At 34.9% G+C, this 26,845-nt stretch overlaps 1 protein-coding gene across 5 annotated transcripts in view; it reads right to left on the bottom strand.

Annotated features, from left to right (window-relative positions):
* Positions 1 to 1,715: 1,715 nt before the first annotated feature.
* LOC149537217 (agamous-like MADS-box protein AGL65) overlaps positions 1,716 to 26,845 on the bottom strand; it is an 89,497-nt gene continuing 64,367 nt past the window's right edge. For 3 of the 5 annotated variants that reach the window (XM_089807389.1, XM_089807393.1, XM_089807392.1), the window contains 5 exons: positions 15,604 to 15,703; positions 12,597 to 12,647; positions 12,361 to 12,491; positions 11,893 to 12,241; positions 1,716 to 2,183 (listed from right to left, as the gene is read on the bottom strand). In XM_089807389.1, the coding sequence (XP_089663515.1) occupies positions 2,097 to 2,183; positions 11,893 to 12,241; positions 12,361 to 12,491; positions 12,597 to 12,647; positions 15,604 to 15,703 (718 nt within the window). In that variant the 3' untranslated portion in view covers positions 1,716 to 2,096. Of the gene's footprint in view, positions 2,184 to 2,414; positions 2,472 to 11,892; positions 12,242 to 12,360; positions 12,492 to 12,596; positions 12,648 to 15,603; positions 15,704 to 26,845 lie in introns of all 5 variants that reach the window. The other 2 variants (XM_089807391.1, XM_089807390.1) reach the window with 2 other exon arrangements.

The raw sequence follows: 26,845 nt of genomic DNA on the forward strand, positions 1-26,845 counted from the left end.
AGTTCAAACTAGTGGCAGCTAAGATGTCATCCTTTGTAATTTTAAAATGGTACAAGGATACCAATAGACAATATACTTAAGGTAGTTGAAGGCCACATCACCCTTGTTTACACATGGCTTTGAGTACGAAGTCTCAAGTAAAGTGGTGATTAAGTTTCATCTAATATATAATCTTGTAGCATTAGTAAAAAACTGGATTGCAAGTTCATTTGCATAGAGTATTAGGATAATTATGTTCCTAATAGCTTATTGCAATTTATCTACCCTATAGTAGGAAGAGGTATTTGACATTTGCAAGTTACAAAGTTGTCATAACTAGTGTATCCTAAGTCGATAGGGTACTTTGATGTATCTCTGTAGTTTACCTTGCGTGATTGAGCAACATAGATTACAGGCCAATGAACCTCATTATCTTGGTGCCTATCCATCAATTAGAAGTGCCCATGCCAAGTGCTTTTCTCAGTAGCCAATTTCACAGAGCATTCAAAGGGGTTCCTTGGGATGTGAAGAGGGCTATCAAAATGATTATAGAAGACAAGGTCCTAATTCCTAATGCACCTAGAAACATCTACCATTCTCAAGTGGTTTCGATCTCTTAATCATATCTTTTTTACTTTGTTCCTCACTATCAGAGCTTCAAGAGAGTCACGCAACAATTTGTCAAAGATGATTTCCAATCAATTGATGGCCTAGACATTGTTGTCAATAGATATAGTCTACTAGATTCATATGCTCCAATTAGCAATCTATTTCCTTTGCTATATCTACAGAAGAGGTTGGAATATGTCAAGCTATATGATGTGATGAAATTGGGAGCTCAAATTTTTGAATAATAAGTTCTTTCACAATGAACTAGGGTCTTTGACACAATTAATCACTTCAGCTACAATGATAAACGACGTCAAACTATTTGAGGTAATTTCCTTGCTGCTTCGCCATAGCTTGGTTGGTCCCACATTTTGACAAACTAATGTCCCTCAAATCACACATCAAGAATTCTAACATTTCCTCACCTGTGAGGAAGAACAAAGGGAAGGAAATGGCAATTGATATTGAGGTCGAATCTTCAAGGATCTCTAGCAATGATGCTTAGTGAAAGGTGGTTATGAACCAATATAATCATGGTTGTTGAATTATAGTTTTTGTTTGGCAGTATATAGTTGGTATTGTCGAATGGGTATTTTGTTTTGTATGTCCATATATTATTATTGCTGTTACTATATATGACAGTCTATGGTTTTCTGGTGGTTAGTTTTTGATATCATCTACTAAGGTTGGTTAGATAGAAATAGGTGTTTGGTAAGCAGAATGACTCATTTTGCAAATTACAAGTATATGGTTGTTTATTTGTATGATGGGATCATGAAACATTTTGTATAAAACATTTTCAATAGAAATGTAAAGTTCATTTATATATATATATATATATATATATATATATATATATATATATATATATATACACATCATTTCTTTACAGTTATCAAGAAGTACTAGGTATCACCTAGACTTATTGTGTTGTATTCACAATTCTTTTAACTATATTCATTTCAAACTATAAAAAACATAAACGATATCTCAAGATATCTCAATCTATTTATATCATGTCCAAAAACATTTTTGAATTACCAATAAGAAAAATCAAAGATTACCATACAAATTAGTGTACTAAAACAAATGAGATTTCATTTTATCACAATAGAAACAAACTGTACTTTGACAAACCCTTGATGCTCTATAGATCTTGTTGAGGTTGTAAGAATTTCTTACAAATTAAAAAATTCCCAGTATGAACCTTAAAAAATGATTTCTTGCATGAAAGCTAGTCAAATAATGTTCAATTAAATATATACAAGAGTATCCCGCTTGTAAACAATTGCGAAAGACAATGAAAAAAAATAGAATATGTTCATGGACTCGGCTCTATAAGTTATATATCAACATCACAATAAAATCATGTATTTTTTTGGATGGACGTACTAAACAAGATAAAACATAACAAGCCACAAACAGCAACAATTTCTCGCAAACCCTCTTCAGAAAAACTTTCTCCAAGCTGACTCCAAACCTTGAATTGACGTATACATGATTAAATCTCAAGCATCTAGTGAGTTTTGATCTCCTGAATAGTCCATTTGTTGGTGTGCTGATGTTGAAAAACCATCTAATATAGTCGGGCGCTGCTGCAAAAGCAGTTCAAATAACTTTAATAATTCCAAGAAACATTTCAATACCTTAGTACAGATGTGAGAAAACGTAATATATTTATGTCAATGTCCACATTTAACCAAAGTGGCTCAGTTGGACAAGAAAGTAGAGAGGTAGAGAGAGAGAGTGAGAGAGAACAGTGTGCAGCAGCAAAGACTACTTGAATAAAGTAAATAAAACCAACCAAAAAAAGTTACAGGATTTACATTGCAATAACCATAACTCTATATTGCTAAGGATGGAGAAGAGGACACCATTTTACCCTGAGAGAGACAGAGAGAGGGCATTGAAAAATGTCAAAAGAAAATATTTTAGTAAATGTAAATTTCTTATACATTAAAATTAATATTTCTGAAATGAAGTACAGGTAGAGAAAAAAAAAATGTTTGGTTAAGTAATCTCGAAAACACCCACGTTAACAATTGGCAAATGTGATGAAATAAAAACCTTTGGGCCCTATGAAATCTTCCATCAATACAGTTCCAATACAATATTAGATCTTAGAATATCTAGGAGTGTTCAAAATAATCATTTTATATTTGGTCATGCTTGTATGGGATGATCCTAACTAATTAGTATGGTCCCACAATGGATGGTCAAACATAAATGCCTTGACAATATACACATGATCTTAAAGGTCCTTTTGGTAATGCTCTTGGCTTTTTTTATCTATTGACAGCAATGCAAACAACATGAGATGTCTGGTTTTTGCCAGATTTTGGGTTTGAGGTGATTATGGTAAGATATTAGCATACCCTTCTAAGGTACACTCCAAGCTGGGTGTTGAAAGCATATTATCCACTGAGTCTTCCTCGGTGGTTTGCTATCATTGCCAGAGTTGGGCATCTTTGCCACTTGTGTCATGACGTCAAAGATAAGCTCAATACTAAATTGAAAAGGATCCTTCTTATGGAAACTCGGTGACTGATGTTGAAGGAAATGATTTGGGCATCTCCACTGTAAGCCCCATAGGAAAATCAAGAGGGTCTTAACCAGTGTTACCCCAGCACGGGGGTGCGGCGGTGCAGGGGGACATCGGGACGAGTTTCGGGTGCGGGAAAAAAAAAGCCTCAATTTGAGGACGGCGGGGGGACGGCGGGGGTGCGGCAGCGGAGGGGGGGGTGGGGGGGTAGGGGAGGAGGGGGAGTGGAGAGAGGGAGTTGCATAGTATATATATAATATATATGACTGAAAATGCTAATTATGAAATGATACTTCAATATATTATATAACATTAACATACCAAATATAGTTAAATACAATGAAAAGAGAAAATTGAAATGTGATTCACAAACCATAAGTTCAAACTTGAAACTTGAAACTTCATAACCATTACTAATGACCATTTAACAAATCAACTTAGTTCAAGATGCAAGATTCAAAATTCATTCTTCAAATATGATTCTATGAATATCATAAATCATAAAGATGCTCATGATGACAATGAGCCGAATAGCATGAAACAATGAAATAATAATAATGTATCATAGCCATATCAAAGTGAGTACCCATGAAGCACCCGAGAAGCACCCGAGAAGCACCCAAGAAGCACCCCGCGAGCACCCAGGAAGCACCCTGCGAGCACTCAAGAAGCACCCAGGAAGCACCCACGCACCCAAGCACTGCATCCCCCCCGGGGTGCTTGACCGGTGCGGCGGGGGTGCGGTAGCAGAAAAACTCCCGGTGGGGGTACTCAGGTGCGTGACGCACCCGCAACAGGTGCTTACACACACCGGGTGCGCCGGGTTTTTGACCCGGGTGCGCGCACCCGGGTAACACTAGTCTTAACTCTTACTCAATGAGTATGGAAGATGTTTTGTGTCCTTTTGTTTACAATCTTTGAATTTAGGACAGGATTAGGACTTTGCTATTGTGAATTCCAATTGCGTCTTGAAGGAAGTCACCTAAGGATTAAAAAAAAACAGAAGCTTCTTTTTTTGGCTGAGATTGGTTCATTGAAGAAACGTAGAATGACTCATCTAGGTCAAATTTCAGTTCAGGGTTCGTGGTGAAGTTTGGCTTCAAGCCTCCATCATTTTTGTTTTGTTGCAATTCAGGACTCGTGGTGAAGTTTGGCTTCAAGCCTCCATCACTTTTGTTTTGTTGCAATGTTATTTGATTCACTGGGGCCTTTCTAGTCTTCAGGCCAACTCCAAAGTAATTATTTGCTTCATGCTGTTGTAGCCTTTTTTGATGTTCAAGGTTGTTTTAAAGGTTGTTTCAAAATCCTATCCAATTCATTTCTCCAAATAAAAGCATTTTTTTAACTAAAAACAAATTACTTCCACACTAAAGTTTCAAGTAGAAAACATAGGAAATATGTATTTTCAGGCAAAAGCCATACCTCATCTTCTCTATCACCTCTATTTAAATACTTCATAACAAAAAGGAAATATGTACAGCATCGATATTGAAAAATCTTCTATAAGGGATTTCCTAGTTTTTTGGAAATATTTCGGGAGATGTCTAAGAATGTCTACTCAAGTCTCCTATTATCTGGAGATGCTCCCACACATATTCAAGATAGGGATATAACTAGAGGCAAACATATGTACCAAAGAGTCAAAATGCATGTCTTGATGTTTTTATGATAACTATTGCTCGAGTGCAATATGCTATCGAAAAAAAAAAATGAAAATAAAGAAATGTGTGCTAAAGAGATAAATTGTATGTTCACATTACAAATACAAAATTGGTAAAATAAAGAAATGTGTGCTAAAGAGATAAATTGTATGTTCACATTACAAATACAAAATTGGTATTTACTGAGAATTAAGTACAATTAAAATGGCTTGATATTCCTCTAAGTGGGAAAATTCAAATTATAGTACGGTTTTCATATTTTACAACAGCTAGAAATGTCATTTTCTAGGGTTTCAGATTAGGGAAAAAATATTAAAGACAACATTTACACCAAATTCATGCCAACAATATAATGTAACTCTAGGTCTTGTCTTGAGCTATCCCATGATAAGGCAAACAAAATCATGTGAAAGTAAACAAACTCAAGAAAATCTAAATGATGGTAATGAGATTCTATTTAAGCTATTCATGTCATAGTATTACCCTAAAATTTTAAAATTTCAGATCTCATTCCTTCTTAGGACTTTAAGTAGTCCATTTGGTTTGACCCCTCATTGTTGGTCCCTTCAATCCTGCTAAACACCTGGTCAATCCAAGTTACAAAGTGCTCACACTCAAACTTGATCTACCCAAAATTTCAAGAACCCACCAACCCTACCGATTGTGCTAGCTCTTGTTGTTAGGTCATTAAGTGGAATTCCAATCTATTAGAGTTAAATCTCTCTAATTTTGTTTCTCACTCTTCCATAGATTTACTTCTATTTCTAATGGTCGCTCTTCTTCTATGTTTCCATATTCTCTCTCTGTACAATATGTAAACTTTCTCTCTTCAAAATGTTTCTATTTCTCTCTTTGTTCATTATAGAAACATTCTTATGTATACTTGTATAAATAGGTCATTTATGATCCATGTTTAATAACGCATTCATTATTTTACCATAATATGGTATCAGAGTTTTTTTTTTGAAATATAATTTCATTATTGAAATTTTTAGACTCCTAGATTATCGAAATCTTTGCTTGGGTGTGTTCATTTTTTTTTGTTTTTGCAAGAATTCTTTTTTTTTGGTCTGTTTTTATGCAATTATGTGGCCTTATTTTTGGGCAATTTGACTTGTGTTTTTTTCTACACATCTTCTGCGAAGGACGGCATCTAGAGTATCTTTGAATTTTGTCCAACGATTTCATTTTCCACCACTGTTTTACAATCAAATCTGCCATTTTTTGGGTTTTTCAAAATCGGCAAGGGTTTCTTGTAGAACTCTTAGATTATTTGTCGTTTTGAAAAACTTTTTGCAGATTCTTGCTGGGTTTTCGCAGATCTCAACTGGGCCAGGCTTTGCTTTTTCTTAGTACATCATTTTTTCTGTTAGCAAATTCAGAGTCTAATTTCAGATTCGTGCCTTTTCAGATTATTCATGTTTGCATTAAAAACGTGTCATGGCATCTCTCACCAATCTTCAATTAGAAGGCAGTCAAAAATTCAACGGAAAGAACTACTACACCTAGAAGCAACGAATGATGACAATCTTTGAGTACCGTCGCCTTGAGGTGCTTGTTTGGGGCACTGACACTCATCCTACCACAGTCTATGCTACCACAGACCATTATTGCAGAACATACACATTGGATTCCCCTGCAAATCTTTGTTTTGAAGTTAAATTGACCATTAAGGGAGGATATTAGAGTTAAATCTCTCTAATTTTGTTTCTCCCTTCTGTAGATTTACTTATATTTCTAATAGTCACTCTTCTTCTATGTTTCCATATTCTCATTCTGTTCAATATGAAAACTTTTTCTCTCTCTTCAGAATATTTCTATTTCTCCCTCCTTGTTCATTATAGAAACATTATTGTGTATACTTGTATATATAGATCATTTATGATCTCTGTTTAATAACACATTCATTATTTTCCCATAATACAATCTAGTAATCTACCCAACTTTCATAATAGTTTGGAGAGCCAAGTAAGCCCCTGAACACTTGCAGGTCAACTTGTCGGTAAGTTGAGTTAGCAATCAAATCTGGACTCTACTGATTTTGTAATTGATTCCCGTCACCTACCAATACAATTATATTGTGTGGAACATCTTTAAGGCATAATCTTTCCAAATCCTGGGAAAGTACATCTCTTGGTGGTAAATGTAATCAACTAAATTTACTGAGGTAACATGTTTTTAAACAAATAAAAAGTCATTATTATCTGCTGCTGAAATTAAATGAGCTTAAGATTTTCTTACAAAGAAAGGTGGTGGCATTTTTTAGCTCAATTTTCAATAGTTAAAGGATTTTTTCTCAAGATGGGGCTGCCTACAAATAACAAGATGTGGAATGATGAACCAATGCCTATTGAGCAACCCGGCCTCAATTGGCCTCAAGTAGAACAAATTGACATAATCTCTAAGCTATGTTTGGTCGTGTGGAAAGAGATATCCAATTATGGAGAATATCGGAGGCTAACTTTCATCCTAGAGGAAGAAGAAGAGCATGCTGAACTTTGCAACCTTTTCAAGGAAATTGATCTGGAAGCGGATAGAGACCCTACTTCCACAGTAGCTTAGTTTTTCTGATTTAACATGCATGTAACCTTTGTAATTAGTCGTAGTAGCAGTAAATTGTGGAGTGTTTCCTGATACTAGACACTTTCAAAGGTCATTATTTTTTAAAATGAATAGTTTTCGATTGGCATACATAGGCTTTTTGAAAGGTTAGAGAGAAGGGGGGAATGGAAAAGGAGATAGCTCTGAAAAGAAATCCCCTTTTCTGCAAAGGTTCATACTTCTCACAAGCCATCAATAGTTTCATATGAACAACCTTAAGCATTTTTAAGGTAGGAGCCGTTTTCCTCAGTTCTCTGTAAATAGAATGTTCGAGTGTACTGTAGGTTTAGTCAGTTTTGGCTTATAACCAATATCCCCTCCATCCATCTACAAGCAACTCCCTATTTTCCATTACTCCTTGGCTATGTAGCCCAATGGTCTAGGCACTAAACTTGGTTTAGAATTTTGGGATTCTCTTCATCATTATAGTCCTTGTCCCCAATCAGATCCTATTGTTACAACAAAAGTTTTAGATTTTTGGTCCCCTTCGTTCTTAGGACTTGAAGTCCTCCATTTGGTTTGACCCCTATTTGTCGGTCCCTTTATTCCTGCTATACATCTGGTTAATCCAACTTACCAAGTGCCCACAATCACTTGATCTACAAAAAAATGTTTCAGATTTTTGGTCCCCTTCGTTCTTAGGACTTGAAGTCCTCCATTTGGTTTGACCCCTAGTTGTCGGTCCCCTCATTCCTGCTATACATCTGGTTAATCCAACTTACCAAGTGCCCACACTCACTTGATCTACCCTAAGTTTAGAGAATTCCCAAACTTTACTGACTATGCTAGCTCTTGTTGTCAGGTGGAATCTCAAACTACCTAACTTTCATAACAATTCAGGGTATCCAATGAGCCCCCAATCGCCAATAGTTCAACTCATTGGTAAGTCAGGTTAGCAGTCAAATCTAGACTCTGTTGAGTAGTTATTCCCACCACCCATCGACTCTCTGATTATATTGTGGCATTTCAAATCTTGGGAAAATACAACTCTTGAATCGTAAGTGTAATGAAGTAAATTTATTGAGGTGGAAAAACAGTTTCAAACAGATAAAAAGCCATTATTATCAATTGCCTAGATTAAATGAGTTTAAAGTCTAATTACAAAGAAAGGGGGTGTCATTTCTGAGCTCAATTTTGAATAGCCAAAGGATTTTTTCCTCAAGATCTTGGAAATAACAAGATGTGGAATGAAGAACGAATGCCAGTTGTGCAACCCGACCTGAATGGTCGGGTAGAACAAATTGACATCACCTCTCAGCTACGCTTGGCCGCATAAAGAGAAAATCAGTTATGCTGAATATCACAAGGTAACCTTCATCCTAGAGGAGAAAGAAGGGCGTGTCAAACTTCACCACCTTTTCATGGAAATTCAGCTGGAAAGGGATAAAGACCCTACTCCCAGAGTAGCTTATTTTTCCTGATTAAACATGCATAGAACCTTTGTAATTAATAGTAGTAATAATTCGGAATGTTAAAATTGTTTCCATTCCAAGGTCCTTTCTTGATACCAGTCACTTTCAAAGACAATCTTTAAAAATGAATGGTTTTTCTTTTGTATAAATAGGCTTTTTGAAAGGTTAGAGAGGGGGGAGCAGGTGGGGGAGAATGGAAAAGGAAATATCTCTCAAAAGAAATTCTACGATATGGCCGTTCCTTTTAGTAAAATGTATCAAACTTTGTGTCTTTCTATTTTGAGCATCTTTGAAATGCAAATATATATATATGGAAATTGTGTGTTATATGTTTTCTGTACTGTGAATTGAGTTATGACAGTTTTTCTCATGGTGCTTGCCTATATAATTTGGTTATAAATGCTTTTGCTTTGGGTTCTGAAGTAATTATCCACTTCGGGTTGAAATTAATAGCCTCTTTCTATTTCATGTTCTATGTAATGCAATGAGCTTTGTATCATTTTATCTTTTTCCTTTCCCCTGTCTGTAAAACTAATTTCCACTCACATCTATGTCATAGTTATGTGCAGATGTTAATTTATCTTTCCTGCTTTCTGGTCAAAAGCATACCCCAAAAACCTCAAAACACATCATAAGAGGGAGCTGTAACTCAAAAATTTAGAAGAAGATAATCCATTCAATGGAAATCTCTCCAATTGTTAGTTTTTAGTTGTCTTCTATCTTGGGCATAGTGAGTCATTTTTAAGGCTATTTTAGGAAGGCAAAACCTGCACCTAACACATTGTTAATATCTTGCAAATTTTAAAAAGATAAATTGTATGTTCACATTTAACAAAGAAAGTATTTATAAAAAGAATACAATTACACAGTTTTATGTGGACACATACAGTATGATTGTCACAATTTATAGTATCTAAAAATGTTATTTTCTAGTGTTTAAGATTTGAAAAAAAATTAGATAAGCATTGCAAAATTTTACATCAACATAGGCAAGAGCCTACAAGCTACAAGACAATGGTAAATTGTGAGCCTCTCATCTGGGAGATTTTGGGTTCGAGTCTACTCGAGCTTAACAAAATAAAAATTAATCTCAATAAATAATAATAATAAAATAAATAATAAATAATCTAGGCTTCAGCTCATTACCTATAAAGAAAAATAGTTTCAATCAATACTAACATGTTCTTTTCAACATGTTGAGAAGCAAGCAGACCAAAGAAAAGATCAATTAGATCTCAGGTGGATGACATGTGGCTCACGAGCAGGAGATTAAGGAAATGTTCATGAACTTCTACAAGAATTTGTTCACAAGCAAGGATAGAGATCCTAAAGGCTAAATCTATAGAAGCCAGAATTTTATGTATGAGCATAATCCCTAAAGAGGTTTCTAGAGAGGGCTCCACTGCATTGGAAAAATATATTTCCTTATTGTAGATCCAGAGTGCCATAAGGACCCTTCAGGATGACAAATGTCATGGGGATGATGGTCTCCCAGCCGAGTTTTACAAACACGATATTGGAGAGGGCATCCCCTTCACCATTAACCTGTCTTAAAGATGCCTGGAATTGGGTTAAAGGCAAGATTGAGAATAAGATGAACAAATGGAATAAGCAACAATTGTCCTTAGCTGGCAGTATACAAGTATATCAGAAGATCCAATCTTCATACAAAATCTGTTACTCCTCGGTGTGGCTCTTTACTGGGTGCCAGATTAATTATATCTAGAAACTAATTAGGAATTATCTGTGGTCAGACGGGAAAGGCAATAAAAAGCAGCACTCAGTAAGATAGAATCAGTGAGCTATGAGAAGAAATGAGTATATTCAGTATGACGATCATACTGTTGAAAAAGAGGTTAATGTATGCAAAATCTACAGGCATCCTGAAACTGTGAAACACATCTTCAATTGTTTCAGTGCCAGAGAAATACGCATATATGTTTGCTCTTAGTTCTATGATAGGAATATCAATAATTATTGGAAAAATATCTTATGTGGTAAGATTAAGAACATTCCTAGAATGATGAATAACTTGGTTTTTACTTTCTATTGAGATTCTATGGAAAATTTGGATTTTCAATATCAGAAGTTTCAAGGTGGGAGTAGATTTTTTCCCGAATTTGTAAAAAAACTTACTTTTCCCAATATTGCTTCACAGGTAACCATCACCATGAAGATTTCAAAGCAGAATTTCAAAAGGTTACTAAAAGAGGGCTTGGTGACAGTAAAATTATTAATGCTTCAGAGATCCTGTACGGGTAAATATGGGCAAATAATCAGGAGTTTCGGCCTTTTCTCAGAGGTCTGTTGGAGCTTGTCAAGCAATACAATAAAATAAATCACAACAAAGAATACAACGAAGATGATCAGGAATAATTGTACCAGAAAATAGCCAACAAATCAAGGTTGAAGACCTTCATCAAGATCAATAACTATAATCAAATTGTGCCCACAGGGTGAAAATGATTATGTGGGCCCATAAGGAGAAATTCATCCAATTAATGAAGAATGGAACAGTAGAAGAAAACACAGGAGAGAGTGAATTTGCTTCACAATGACCCTCCAATGATGCAAACAATATACCTTTCAGGAAAGGCAACTTGGAGTTACAGACGAAGTATAACAGCACCAAGGGCAAGAAACATGACAGTTACAGTGGCAGGAAACATGATTGCAACAGTAATCTATGTCATGTAACAAAGTAATTGTGGTAGAAAGTTGGAATTTAACAGCAATGTTGTTGTCTCTTTTGTTATATCTAAGAATGGAGGTATGTACATGCAGATATATGTTTCTGTAAAATCATAACTCTGCTATTTAATGCTGTCCTCAAACCCTGTGTAGTTTGCACAGGACTATAGTAGGTTATATGCTGTAAAAATGTAATTGTTGATACTCTATCTTTAATACAAAAGAAAGATACAAGCTTTGAAACAATCAACATCAATACAATAATGTAACTGTAGGCCTTAGGCTACACCATGATAAAGAAGAAAAACAATCATGGCTAAGTAAATAAACTTTGGAAAATATTTAATATAGCAATGAAATTCCATTTATATTATTCCTTTCATGGTTAATATTTTACCGGACCACAAAATGACATAGCAGCATGGTTGGAATTTGAATGCATTTGTTGAAGCAACCCATCATATGTGATTCCAAGAGTTTCCTGACCACAATTCTGGAAGTCTATAAGAGAGCCCTGTGAATTCATATCCATCTCCATCTTGAAATTCTTGTCTCCAGAAAAAGAATCATATTGATGATGCAGCTGAAAGCAATGGTTGCCCAACTGCAAACTTAGTCTTGTGCCTCGGTTCAATTCGCTATAACATGTTTCCTGCTGGCTTGAAGTTTCATCTATGTCAGAATGCCTACCGTTAAGAACATATCTTGGAGGAATTGTCAGGTGGTTATCCACATGATCAACATCTCTACAAAATTGAAAAAAAACACATGATTAATTGCATATCATCTAGTAGAGAGAACATAAATGCAAATGCAAATTACTATAACAATTCTATAACCATTTTTGTAAAGTTATCAATCCAACCTGTGCGATAATATCAAATTAGGATGTTCAGGTAGGAAAATCTGTTGATTCTCAGTAGACATCCACGAAATAGATTGTGGCTGATGGTCTCCCTCCATTGGTAAAGGCAAGCACAGTCCACTATGATAAATCTTCAGTTCCAAAAGATAAATCAATAATCTTGATGCAATCCACTCAATGTAAACATCCAAAAAATGCAATGTTTTAAAATGGACCAAAGATTTACTTATAAATACCTGTTGACTAGGTTGGGCAACAGCCATAAGTTGGGTATTCATTAGATTTTCCTGTTTTAGAGAAAATAAAAAGTAATAAGAAGAAGAAAAATTATATTGGAGAAGGAATAAATATTATGTCATACTGGCACACATAATAAAAATTTCCTAAACCATGTGATTAATAGTTTAAGTATGTTCATAGGATTCTATGTTTTAAGTGAACAAACTGCACTAAAGGCAAGATAAATTCCATTATACCATATGTAAATGTCCATTTATTTATAAATACATCCTTTTAGATGATAGAACACAAACTATTTCCCCTATAATATGCAACTACTAAATGCTTAATTTAACCTCCATACTTTTGCTTGTGTTCAATTCCTTCTTTCAAATACAAAATGAAATTGTAATGTAAATTGTGCACTAGAATCATCCAATACATGGGAAGTGAAAAAAATAATCTTGGTTTCTAGAATCATCCAAAAAATGAGGTGAAAAAAATAATCTTGGTTTTATTGCATAGGCCAAAAAGATTACATTTGCATTACTATAGTTGTTTTTATTTTTGAAGTGACTAAGAACCTTTGAAAGCCAGGACAGTGGTGAGTCTAAAAAATTGTACCAAAACACTGTTAAAAATGATGAAGGAAAAAATTCAGCACAATAGAATGGTTTGTGCCTTCTCCATTTTTGGAAAGATAACCGAACAAGTTCTCTTGATGGGAATCTTCACTTGTATATGTCTAATTGCGAAGGAAACAGTAAATTAGGGGCTTTGCTACTGTGAATGTAACAAAAAGTAATGGCATCTTTCATCCTATGGCATTGGCATAAGATGCTGGCTCTTCATAGTTTAATCATTAATAGGTTTCTCTACACTAAGCAAAACCTGGCTATGCCACTCAAACTGCCAATAAAAGTTTATCATTGCATTCATATATATTTATTTTGTCACTCATTACAAACCGAACATTTATTTATATTGTTGAAATATTGTCATTAATGTCAAAGAAATTAAATTGATTGATGAAAGAAATCATGGACCAATGGCCACTAATCTTATTCATAAACATAAACAGACTCACTAGCATTTGAATAAGTCAAATAAACATATATTTATTTATAAGACTCTTACAACTTTAAAAGATATTATAAAGAGATTTAAATATATGTTTTTAAAATTATTAATCAAATGACAAATCAATTTCCAATTAGCCGTCTTCCCCCGAAACAGTGATCCTCATTTAAGACAATTCGTCTTATTCAAAACAATGAAGTATTTTGTTTTACTTGCACGCCATACCAGAAAGGTGTGATTTGTTCATGGTATGATTTAAGCTTAACAAAATAGACTTGTGAAGTGTGACCATATTAAGGAAAACGGCTATTGTGAAGTCATGTGATCAGCATGGGTTATAAATTATAATGTTTAACGTGAAAGGACATGTTTTCAAAGTGAATCTCCACTACTGGCAAGGTATAAGATGAGCATTTTGTGAGAATTAAAAGCCAAGTTGCCGGTTCAGATTCCAGTACAGATGCGAGTTCGAGATTTGGGTTCGTCTTGGGTTCGTCTATACAAAAACATATGTTTAAAAATAAAGAAATTGTGTGTGTGTATATATGCAACAAGAAGTCCATACACCACTCTGCTAATAGTAAAGCGACATAGCAAAATACACCAGCATATCTATGTTTCAGTTCAGTAGGATATTAGTTGCATCATTTAGCCATACATACAACATGATACACTTGCTTGGTTACATGCATAGGACATATTTCCATATCAAGGATACAGTTTGAGAATGAAAGGAATTGTCAAAAGATAAGTCCAGTTATCTAAATTTTATTTTGTATTAATTAGAGGATTTCTAGCTAGGCTAGATCGAAAGTTGAGATTCAAATTTAAAGCCCTGGATTCAAGGATATCATTGTTTTTTTAAAGAGACTCCTATATAATCATCAATTTGGATTTCTTCTATAAGCAAGTTTTTATAATCATTGACAAATGCATAAATGACATATAAACCATTCTTTTTGGCCTTTTTAGTGGTCACTTTGAGAGTTGGGACTTGGGAAGATCAAATAGACCAAATTATGCCAAATAAACACTTGTAAAAAAAAATTAAAATTGTTTTGAGACCAAATTCAGCCTGGCTTCTACCACTGGGCAGCAAATTCTTCAAAATTCGCTCCAAATTCTACCCTCGTTCCTCTGACGGAATTTGCAGTGAATCTATGGCTCTGAAGGTGATTTTGGGGAGAATTTGACAAGGACCAGACTTTGTACAGAACTGAACCAGACTTTAAGGGTTGCTGGCCAGAATCTGATAACTTAGGTTGAAAGGTGTGTTGAAGAAGTGTTATATTATTAATATGCCAGGGGATCCAAGAGTATGAAGAACAGATCTAACAGGGCATATTTTCAGATTTTATGAACTGTGAGGAGTGTCAGAGCAGATTTAAGGTCAGACATTATGCAAGATTTATGGGCAATAATGTAGCAGATTTGTGAACAAATTTATAGCAGAGTTTTGAGGAGAAATTCATATTGGTGAGGCTGGTGAGGCCGGCATCTCATAGTAAAAGATCTTGACATGTCTTATTGAGTTGGTGCTCAAGCATAACTATTATGGATTGGTGTCTCCTGTAGTTTGGTACCTAAAAAGTTCATAAATACAATTTTTTATAAGCAGTATTTTTTCATGGTTATCTCCCGCAAAGGTTTCTATAGAAATCATGTTCTTATAGTGTTAATTATTATTAGATTTTGCATATGTACTAGTGTGAATTTAGTTTTGAAGTGATTAATTAAAAAAAATTTAAAGAAAAAAGATTTTTGTCAGATTGATTCACTCCGCCACTCTCAGTAAAACTGTGTGCTCATCAATTCATAAAGCTCAACTGCCATGTATAAAATATTCAATATTGTCTTTGCATTCTTTGATATCCTTTGAACTAGTAATGTTCTGGTTTCTTTACAGTTTCAAATTTTTTTTAAAAACTAAATAGGCTATAATACCTTACGATTACGCATTCGAAGAATAGCTTCATGCAAGTTCTCCTCCACATCTTTCGCTTGCTCTAAGGTAGCAATGTGATCCGGTTCATTACCAAAATACCTGAGACATCAACCAAATATTGAACACCATAAAACTATCTTAGCTTGGGAAACTCGACAAAACAAAGCTAGATTTGACTAAAAAATGAAGAAGTTGAGATGTTAAATGTGTATAGATTTTTAAAAACATTCAAAAAGTTCAAGTTTCCAAATGTTGATTTCTTGATTGTTAACTATTCCTACTATTACAAATCTAGAGCTCCCTTTCTCATTATTTAATAACTGAATGATTTTTTTTAAAGCTTTAGGAGGGATTTTAGCTCTATTTTGTAGCTAAATTATTAAAGCTATCAAAGACGGAATATTTTTAGAAAATGTATGAAAAGTCATTTATTCTCTTTGCTAATATATCATCACATCGAAAGAAATTCAAAACATAACTTCCCAAAATATTATATCATGGATGCATTAATCCAAATCCCACAAATTGATTAGATGTTGCAATGAAGTCACCTTTTCTTACTCCCTTCATGGTGTACATTTATTACTCAAAGTTAACAGAAATATAAACAGAATACAAGGCACATGTCAATTCAGATAGAACACATGCAACAGTGAATAGGCAGAGAGATACATGTGTAATTAGGGAAAATTGTTTAGTATAGGAATATGAAAAGCACAACCACGATAGCCTCAACTGATATTCAAAACAACCCTAGTCAATCAATAAAGCATTTAAATAGAATTTGCATATAAAATAATGGGATAATGTAAAATATCAAATCATGCAAACTCAAAAGCTTTCTCTGTTGTTCTTCTTTCTCCTCCAAATCTGATGTCACTCATGACAAGTGCACTAATATATTACAAAAACAAGTAAAAACAAAATAATAGCATGAGGATACTTAGATTGTGATTAGCCAAAAAAGGAAGAAGAAAGCCCGTTGAATAAAAGTTTCCTTCGAAAACCAAACAGACACAATGAAGAAACAAATAAACAAGAGGTAAAGGAGCAACAATAAAAATCAAGTAATAAAAGAATTTTGCCACAAATGAAAGCCACTTGAATATTAAAAATATTCAAATGCAAAATAAAAGACAAAAAGGCATAAATAAATGATAATTGTTTTTGTGTATGGGGACATAGGGACATATCGAAGAACAAACATTGAGACAATATTTGAATACTTATCCAAATTATTAAATTAAACATAAGCCAAGATGACAAAATGCGATTGGATAACCTAATAAATCAAAGTACACCAAAATGACTTAAAATGACAACCACCAAAATCAACCAATAACCTAAAAGATGGCTAAACAGGGGGAGCTAGGAGTGCTGACCATGTTTAGGTGTCTACAATATTTTTTTCATTCCATGAAATGTCTATACAATTCTAGTTTGTTCTCAATACCAACTCCCACTATAAAGCACACAAAACTTGGTTAGAGTGCCTACCATCAATTCTTTACAACTACTCGAGAACTTATTTATTCATTACATAGCAAAGCATAATTTATTCAAATTGGCCAAACTACTACCAACAACCTCCTCGATCCTATTGTACATGAAAAAAAAACCCAAGAAGACAAATCGAATTTATGATTAGATCAAACTAAGCTTAGATAGTAATTTAATTCCCAGTGATTCCATTAAACAAGATATCTTTCATTTCTGGCTCATATTTGTGGGCATTATAGCATTCATGCATTGATATGTGCATATAAATTTATTCTAAGTTGCCAATTTGAGTTCAAGTAACAATTCCAAATCTAGATTGTCCTAACAAGTAACACATTTTTTAACTTAAATTTTGTAGAGTAATGGTTAAAATTATAATGGTCGTACCTTTCACAAGATATACAAAGTCAAACACACAACATAACCAATTTTTAAGAATTCATAAACCATTGTAAATTGTTAAAATAATGCATATAAAATATAGCAAGTGTCATTGGTCAAACATGTAACTATATCTGGAATGTAATAGAGGACATCATTTTAATTGTTATTAATAGAAGCCATAAGCAATGATTAATAATGTCATTTTGGATGAGTGGAGAACAAAAAGGTAGGAAGTGATACTAACACTTTTTCTTGGTTGGTGTAGTCAAGGTTGCTACTTTCAAGGCTAATTTACGTGTTTAGAGTTACATTTTTATTCCTTTTTAAATTAATAGGGTATTTTCTTGATTGGGCATAGGTATAGCTACGCATTAAGCTATGGGTGTATCTCAAGTACATCCCAGACCTAAGTTTGACCCTAGACATACCCAAGATATACCTAGATTGAGATCCATTCCTATTACAAACCATAGGAACTTGTTATGGGGACATAGCATACTTAGTAGCAGGTGTATTACATACCTACATATTGAGTACATGCACAATCTTGCATAGAACATGAAATGTTGCTTAAATACTTACTACAAATAAATGAATGATATTGTTAAAGCCTCAAAGCAAGGCCTTCATTATGGAATTTCAACCGCTAATTTACCTAGTGAAAACCCAAACTAGCACTAATAATTGAATATCATACAAACCATAGGAACTTGTTATGGGGACATAACATACCTAGTAGCATGTGTATTCCATACTTAATATTAAGTACATATACAAGCCTACATAGAACACAAAACGTTGTTTAAACACATAATAAAAATAAATAAATGATATTGTTGAACCCTAGGGCATACATAGAAAATGAAATGTTGCTTAAACACATAATAAAAATAAATAAATGATATTGTTGAACCCCAGGGCAAGCCCTTGATTATGGGATTTCAACCAATAATTTTCCTCGTGAAAACCAAAACTAGCATTGATAATTGAATATCAAGTTTTTGTACTGCCGCCACATTTAAACATAACTTTAGAATTGGAAAGCAAAACACTTTTGATAACTATTTAGTAGTTATTAAAAAACAATCACAATTTTCAAGCCTTCAAAATAATTGCAACAAGAAAAAATTTCAAGATAACAAAGCCAAAAAGGTTTCTCCCAAAGATGGAAACCCCTACAAGTACTCATGGGTTGTATCCGTTGGTGAATCACTTTGTCATTTTTTTGCAGTGTCCCTTCAATACTATCTCAAGGCATCTTTAATGACGGGCAATGACAGCCAAAGCTTTTGCATCTCCTTATCCCATTTTGAATATAAGGAAATCTTTTTATATGCAACATTAGCATTTATTATCTCACAAATACCACTTTTAATACCAGAAATAATATGATACATTATCACAACCTTATCAAAATTCCTCCTATTCCTTTCTTTCAAATGATGTCACGCCACCATAGAAGGACCAACCATCCAAACGTTGCCTATACCGACCTTACAATCAACCAACTATTCAAAAATTCTAATAAGGGCTCGTTCCTATCCATCTATTACCCAATTGATTCAATGAGCCATTCCCAACATGCCAATGCATGGAGGCATCAAAACAATGGATAATTTGAGGTCTCCTCATGATCCAAGCACATAGGGAAAATACGTGTTCCTTTGTCTTACACCGATATTCTTCCATATGAAGTCACTCATATGAAAGCCCCCACACAGGGAGCAATACTCTTATGTCATCATAGTGTTGTTGGCCATCTTGGTATAGTGCCATGTCTGCGTGTGATCTCATATCCTAATCTTACAATATACTCTCCAAATTTTGAAGCACAGCAAACAATCTCATCTTCTTTCTACACAATTATCATTCTCCTCTTATTTAAGACCACCTTCAAGATCAATGCTTGCTCATAGGACACGTTGTTATCTATGGCCTACCACACTTGTCTTGCACCATCCAACTCCACATATTCTACCACAAAACATTTGATTTCCATCTCTACTTCATTCATCCACTCATTATTTTGGAAAATTTCTATCAAAGGTAGCTTACCATTCCAAGAATCCCTTTGAAACTTCACCTTCTTGTTGTTACCAATTTTCCATGTGACATGATTGATTACAATACCTCTAATTTCCCAAATGAATCTCCATATTTTTGAAGCTCTTAATGTATTGACCATGGTGAGAATTCTGCTAAGATCATCTGAATTAACATATTTTGTCCTCGTAATTCACACCAAGGTTTAGAAGGGAATTTGTACATCTTCCATGAAAGCTTAGCCCCTAATGCCAAATTTTGTAATTCCACTTTATTAGCCCCACCCCTCCCTATTCCTTTCCTTGGCATAACCTATCCCAATTAATAAGTGTTATTTTCTTTTTTTCCAATACTCTTGCCCATAAGAACTTTTTCAAGAAGCTATGTAAGGAAGAAATAGCTTTATGTAAAAGTTGAAGACAAGACATAACATTAATAGGAGCAACAAATAAAAGTGATTTAATCATCAAAGTCTACCTGCATGAGACAACCATTTATTTTTACATAATGAAGCCTTCAAATGACATCGAAAAATAATTTCTTCCCAATTAGACATCCTACTAGGTCCTACAAAGAGGAGGGTCTCCTAAATATTTGGCAAGAAGATTCAAGATATGGAAACCTAAAATATCTGCAAACCTCCTTTGAATTATTTTATTGGTATTAAAAGTGAATATTTCTAAATTATTTTTATTCATAAGTTGATCTGATGTCAGAGAATAGTCTTCCCACATATCTTTGATAATCTGAGCTTCTTGAATTGAGGCCTCCCCAAACAAAATAGTGTCATCAACAAACTGAGAATGTGATATAAGATTGATCTCCTCACTTATCACAATGCCCTTGAATAATCTCCTCTCTCTCCTAATTTTAATTTGCTTGCTCAATACTTCATGCATGAAAACAAATAAGAAAAGAGAAATCGGGTCTCCTTACCGCAAACAGATCCAATCACTGCAATAGAATATCTAGATGAGGAAATAAATTTTCTCATAACTCCAACCCATTGCTTATGAACCCCAAATTTTTCTAGGACAAAAGAAAGTACTAGCAGACTTTATTGTATACCTTGAAAACATCCAATTTAATAACCATACTTCTCATGCCTTCTAATGTGATTGAATGAATAGTTTATGAGGCAAGAATGATATTGTCTGCAATGTCTCCCTAGAATAAATATATTTTGTGTTATTGTAGTTTTTTATTTCCTAGTAGGTTATTTATTTTTCCCTATATTACTAGGTTTTTCCTACAATTTTATTAATCTAGCGTAGGTTAATAGAGCATGTCTTATTAGGTGAATGGTTGCGAGGTGTCACCTTCCTACATGTGAGCATCCATTAGCTATCTTGGGAAGATACTTTGCTATCTTTAGTCCGACAGATGGTTGCTCCTCATTGGTTAATGTTGCCACCTCCTCCCTCTTCCTAGCCTATATAAGCATGCTACCTGGCTTGTATTTGTATCGCTTGTTTTTGCATCCTCTTAATGCTATTTTGCTTCTAGCATTTACATTACTCTCATGGAGACTAACTCTATGTTGCTATTTTGATTTTGTATCATTTGCATTCATAGTTTGGATATCTATTCTTTGCACTATTTTTCTAGGTTATTAATCTTTTCAGATTCTAACATTTTGTTCATCATAGATCTCAAAAGCCCAAAAACATTTTTCAATATATTTGCAATAAGCTTTTAAAAGATTTTGTGTATGACATTACGCAAGGATATTGGTCTATAATTGCCAAAAGATTCTCATATTTCTTCGGGATGAGATCCAAAATCACATTGCTCAACTCCTTTACAAATATTCTGCCCTTTCTTATATCCTTTGTCACACCATACTTATCCTCTATAATGAAATGTCAATAATTCTAATATAACTTTGTAGGCATCTCGATTGCACTAGGAGTCTTATCCAATTGCAACTAGAAAGTTGCAATTCCAACTTCCTCCCTTGTGAATGATGGCTCACCAAACATCTTCTCTACCATTGTCACCATATTGGGAATGACCTACAAAAATTTTGCCCACCACATCCTATCTAGTAGACCTACATTATCTAGAAAATATTTAATAGCTGCTTCTCCAAAAAAATTATTACCCCTACACCATTTGTCATGCACATCTTTAGTTTCTTCAATCTAGTTAAAATTTCTTCTTGCCTAACCTGAGGCATGAGAATTTGTTGCATTTAAGTCCCCTTCTCTAATCCATACTTCCCTTGATTTGTTCTTCCAAAACATTTCTTCTCTTTCCAACATTTCAGACAATTTGGCATTCAACTCTTTTATTTTTTTTCCAAATAATCCTCTGAACATCCCATCCTTAATAATTTTTTCATTTTTATGTCTAAATTCCTCTTCAACCAAAAATTCCTGTGAATATTTTTTTTAAACTTCCTTATTATGCACCTTTAATTATTTTTGACAAAATGCAACCTTTTCATAAAACATAAACTAACCATCCGACAAACATGGATTCAAATTTGAAATATCCCTAATTTGGATTTACCAATTTCCAACAACACCAAAAAATGATATGATATAGATGTTAGTAAGAATATATGAGAAATAATAGTTATTTACCATTCAAGATTGACTGACCAAAAAATGATCCAATCTTTTAGAGATGATGGTGAATCCAAGCCTCCTATTTGTCCATGTGAATTGTTTGTTCTTGGGTACCATATAGATCATGCCACTTCTCTCCGCAAAATCACCAAAATCAATCATCAATTTGTTGATATTTGATTTGCCTCCACTTCCTTTCCTTGGGTTGAGAATGGTGTTGAAATCTTCAACCACAAAAATACTAGAATTGCCTACTACATTAATCTTTTCTTTTAAACGCAACAAATGTTTGGAGGGCCCATATACATTGAAAATAAAAAAAAACTCACGTCTGAAAACCTACTATTTACCTTACATCGCATCTAATTTATACTTTTCTCCACCAATGACATGCTTAGACTATTAGAGCTCCAAAGTATGCCCAAACCACCGAATTGTCCATTTGCTTTGTGAAAAAATCTTTACCATCTCCTCTATGAGACCACCTCTTGGTTAATATTAGTCTCCTATATCAACATAATATCAGCCTCTACTTTCTATAGATAGCACTTAATCAAGTGCTTTTTGTCAAGGGTCAATAAGCTCGAAATTCCATGTGAGCAACTTCACTGTCCCTCAAGGGAGACTTTGGCCCCCTTGGCTTTTTTCAAGAAATTTGATACATTGATCAAACTTTTCTCCAAAGCTTCCTCTTCTCTTTTTTGACAATTGCTCTTTCTACCCTTGATCTTTTTAGATTTCTCAAGTTCATTGTCACTAGAATATTCCTCTGAAAACAAATCCTTCTCTAATGGTTCTTCCATCAAAGTTTCACCCTCTTTATCCACCTGAACTACCTTATCTTCCATTGACTCCTTGTCCTTTAAACTTTTCATGGATGAGATTGTCTACTTCATTGCTTGCTTTCCAATCTCCATTGAACCCAACTCCTTTTCTCTCAATATTGCATTATCTCTTGAATATGAGTTTGTATCTCCATGTGAGGACCCTTCCTTGTCTTTATTTTTCAAAACTATTGTTACCTACTTCACAGGACTGCCATTACTAGTTCCCCCACTGTCCCTACCTGAATGTTTCACAATACCCTTCTCCACAACTATCCTACTAGCAACCATTTCTTCTCTAGTTGTTTTAAGGATTGTTCTCTTTGGCAAACATTTTTCAATATTTTTGGGACCTAGTTTGCATTTAGTTTCATTGTGATCCCTTCTATGGCATTTTAAACACAAAAAATTGTTCTCCTGAACTTCTATATTTTGTGTCCAATGTTTAATTTGTGCGCAGAGATTGATTTTAGGATGAATGGTGTTGATTGCTGCAATTTGTAATCTGGTATAAATATCAGAATCGCTATTTACCAGATGCAAATCAATATTAATCTACATACACCGGGGAGGCATCCCCACCCGAAAAACCAAGGTTTCTAAGATGGGTATGTTCCCAAGACGGGGGGACAGGTATGGGACTGTTGGACTAACTACCACCGTTCCCCTTCAAGATTCGTGACATGGCTTAACCGCCTCCTCTATTCTATAAGTCTAGTGGTTGTATCGAGCATTGAAAGATCAATCTTTTGGTGCAACGACAACCCTAGCTTGTAAAAAGTGGTATGAGAGCTTGGCCACAGGTTCGACTCTCCTCGAGTAACACTAAGGGGGGGATTGTTGGACTAACCGCTATTGTTCCCCTTCGGGATTCATGACATGGCAACGACAACCATAGCTTGTGACAGGAATGTCCCCCCACTGTCCCCAAATAGACAAAAATTGCGGGAGACGTCCCAAGTACTTGGGGACGTCCAAGAGAGAAAAAGGGGACGGCAAGCCATCTCCAGTAAGGAAAGGGGGACAAACCATACTAGAGACGACTGGTCGTTCCCAATTTTTGCAAGGCAAAAACAAAAAAAAAACTTTTAAATCCTTACTTGGTCGCCTCGGTGGGCCCCGTCCCTTAAAATGCTCTAAAAGGTAAAAAAGACCACATTATGGTTGTTTTGTCATTTGTTTGGTTTTGCTTGTGAAGTTCAAGCGTGTTGTAGCTGGCTAGGGTTTTCTGGTGCAGAAGCACCCTAGGGGTTTTGTTTAGATTCTAGTTCATTTTGGCTTGTAGGTGGTTCTAGCCAACCACCAAGGTAACAAGGACTGTGGATAAGGTCCCAAGTGAGGTGTGATGTGTGTTTATAAATAGGTGTTCTTAGAGTTAGGCTTGTGGTCTGTTTTCACTTAGTCTAATGCGAAGTCCTAGAAAAGTCAACATGGGTCAAAGGTTGACCAAATCTTCAAAATGAAGTGACAATTATACATTTGATGTTTTTAGGTGATTTTAGGACCATATGATGTGATTTGGGTTGAATTGTGCATGGGAGGATAGTAGAAATGTATAATTGCAAAAAATATGTAAAGTTGCTCGTGACAATTTTTGCAAAGTTGTCATGACAACATTTTCCCAAAATCTAGGAAATAGCTCTAAAGGAGCCCTAACCCCGACCTTAGGGTCTGAACATGAGGGGTTGGTATATTTAAGGTTGGGCAAACCCTAATCTAAGAGTTAGTTGTCAAGTTGTATGGTTGGCATTGGGAAAAGACTCAAAATTTTCCTGATGGAGAGGTTTTTACCTTCGTCTAGACTTTGAATGGATTAATGTGAGGCATTGTGTCATGTCCCCTTTTCAAATAATTAAAAAATAATAATCTTTGCTAAGGCAGGCAGGCCCAAGAAAGTGAAGTTTCGGAAAAAGGGGGTTAATCTTTGGAAACCGTTGGACTAATAAATGAAAATTATTATTAAAATATGTTTCATTAACCTCTCTTGGACATGAGTTACAGTTATGCCCTCTTTTAAGGGGTTTGGAGGCATTTTGGGCAAATTCCAGAACTTGATTTTTGCTCATTCTTTGTTATTCTTCAGAGGCTGCCAAACCTGTGGAGAAGGAGACCCAAGAACGGGAGTTTGCAGGTTTCTAGAGAGACCCAAGAACGGGAGTTTGCAGATTTCCAAGAAGGCTAAGGACAGGAGTTTGAAGCCATTCCATGTGCATGCTCATACAGAATTTTCCTTTGTGCTGAACAGTGCAGATTTGTGAGTTTTCGGGTGTGTTTTTTGTATGAGTTTGGTGTTTTCAGTTGAGTATTTCATATCAGTTTGGGTTGCTATTGTATTTCAGACTTTAAGGTGTTAAAATAGAGCTGAATATATGTATTGGGACGTGATTAAACTTCTGAGATAGATTATTAGTGTTTTTGTAGTGTTTCCGGGCATTTTTGTGTTAATTTCGGGAGCCCAATGAGCATAGTTTTTGTCCTACATTTGAGAACTGTTGTGTAAAGGCTATACGGATCTGGAAATGTCATTTTGTAGGCTGTTATGCTGCTGAAATTTCTGTAAAAATGTCCACTTTCAGATTTATTAATAATAGGTGAAGCTGTGAAGCTTTTGACACAATTTTTGGCATACCCAATTTGGGGTTTCTTGAGAAATTGGTGGATCTTTGTGATATTAGTTGTTTGATCTTGAAAATCTGATTTGAGGCTTGAAATATCATGTAAAATCAAAAAAGGGACATTTCAGTGGTATCAGAGCCATGATCTTGCCAGCCTGAGGGTTTGTAGAAGTTGCATGTCAGTTTTGACAACTACCCAAATCTTGCATTTCAATTTTTAGAACTACCCAAATCTTGCATGTCATAATTTATGGTTGCATGTTGCTTCTAATCAGCTGCATGTCAAAATTTATGGTTGCATGCTACTTCTAATCATTTTCATGTTAGTTCTTGGTGAATTTGGTGGTTGTAGAAGTTTGCATGTTAGTTTTGACAACTACCCAGATCTTGCATGTCATAATTGATGATTGCATGTTGCTTCTAATCAGCTGCATGAAAAAATTTATAGTTGCATGCTACTTCTAATCATTTGCATGTTAGTTCTTGGTGAATTTGGTGGTTGCATGTTGCTTCTAATCAGTTGCATGTCAAAATCTATGGTTGCATGCTACTTCTAATCATTTGCATATTAGTTCTTGGTGTTTGAAGAAGTTATATTCTATTGGGGTTACACTCTACTTTATCCAGAATGGACAGGTATAGTACAGAGTCTCAGAGGACACGATCTTGGGCAATTGATATCCAGAGTCAAAATAGTAGAAAGGATGGTTATTTAGACATTCGAGATAAACTTATGAAAATAAGCCATGACATGTCTGAACAGTTGGTTGACCACCACCGTATAATGAATGACATGTTGTCCGACCCAGCTAAGGTGGATAAGTTGACTGGATTTCTATTTGGCAGATTTTCTCACAGGACAGATGACACAATTCCCAAGAACTTGCATGAGGAGTTTGAGAAACTAGCTGATAGCCAGGTAGAGGTCTCAGATTCTAGTCTGCCACAGGAGGTGGTGGGAAAGGATATTACACAGATTGATAGTAACAATCAACTTGATACTCAAATTGAGACAATTGTTTACGGGTCGTCAAAGGGTGATGCCACAGGTATTCAGGATGGTATAGTTACAACGGGCAGTGACTACAGTGTAGTGGGTTTAGATGATGATTATGAGGATGTTGTTGTGCAGGATGGTGAGATACCTAGTAGAGATGAGCAGACATTGAGCATTCATGACTTTGCTGAGAAAGAGTACCAGGCACAGTTAGATGGTTCATCACATGAGGTTGAGGCTGGTAGTACTTCACATGATTTGTCCAGCCAGCTGAAGGTGAACAAAGATAGTATTGTGACTTCATT

Source organism: Cupressus sempervirens, chromosome 10, assembly GCF_028749045.1.
Source record: "Cupressus sempervirens isolate cs-2001-9-10 chromosome 10, ASM2874904v1, whole genome shotgun sequence".
Classification (NCBI taxonomy): Eukaryota; Viridiplantae; Streptophyta; class Pinopsida; order Cupressales; family Cupressaceae; genus Cupressus; species Cupressus sempervirens.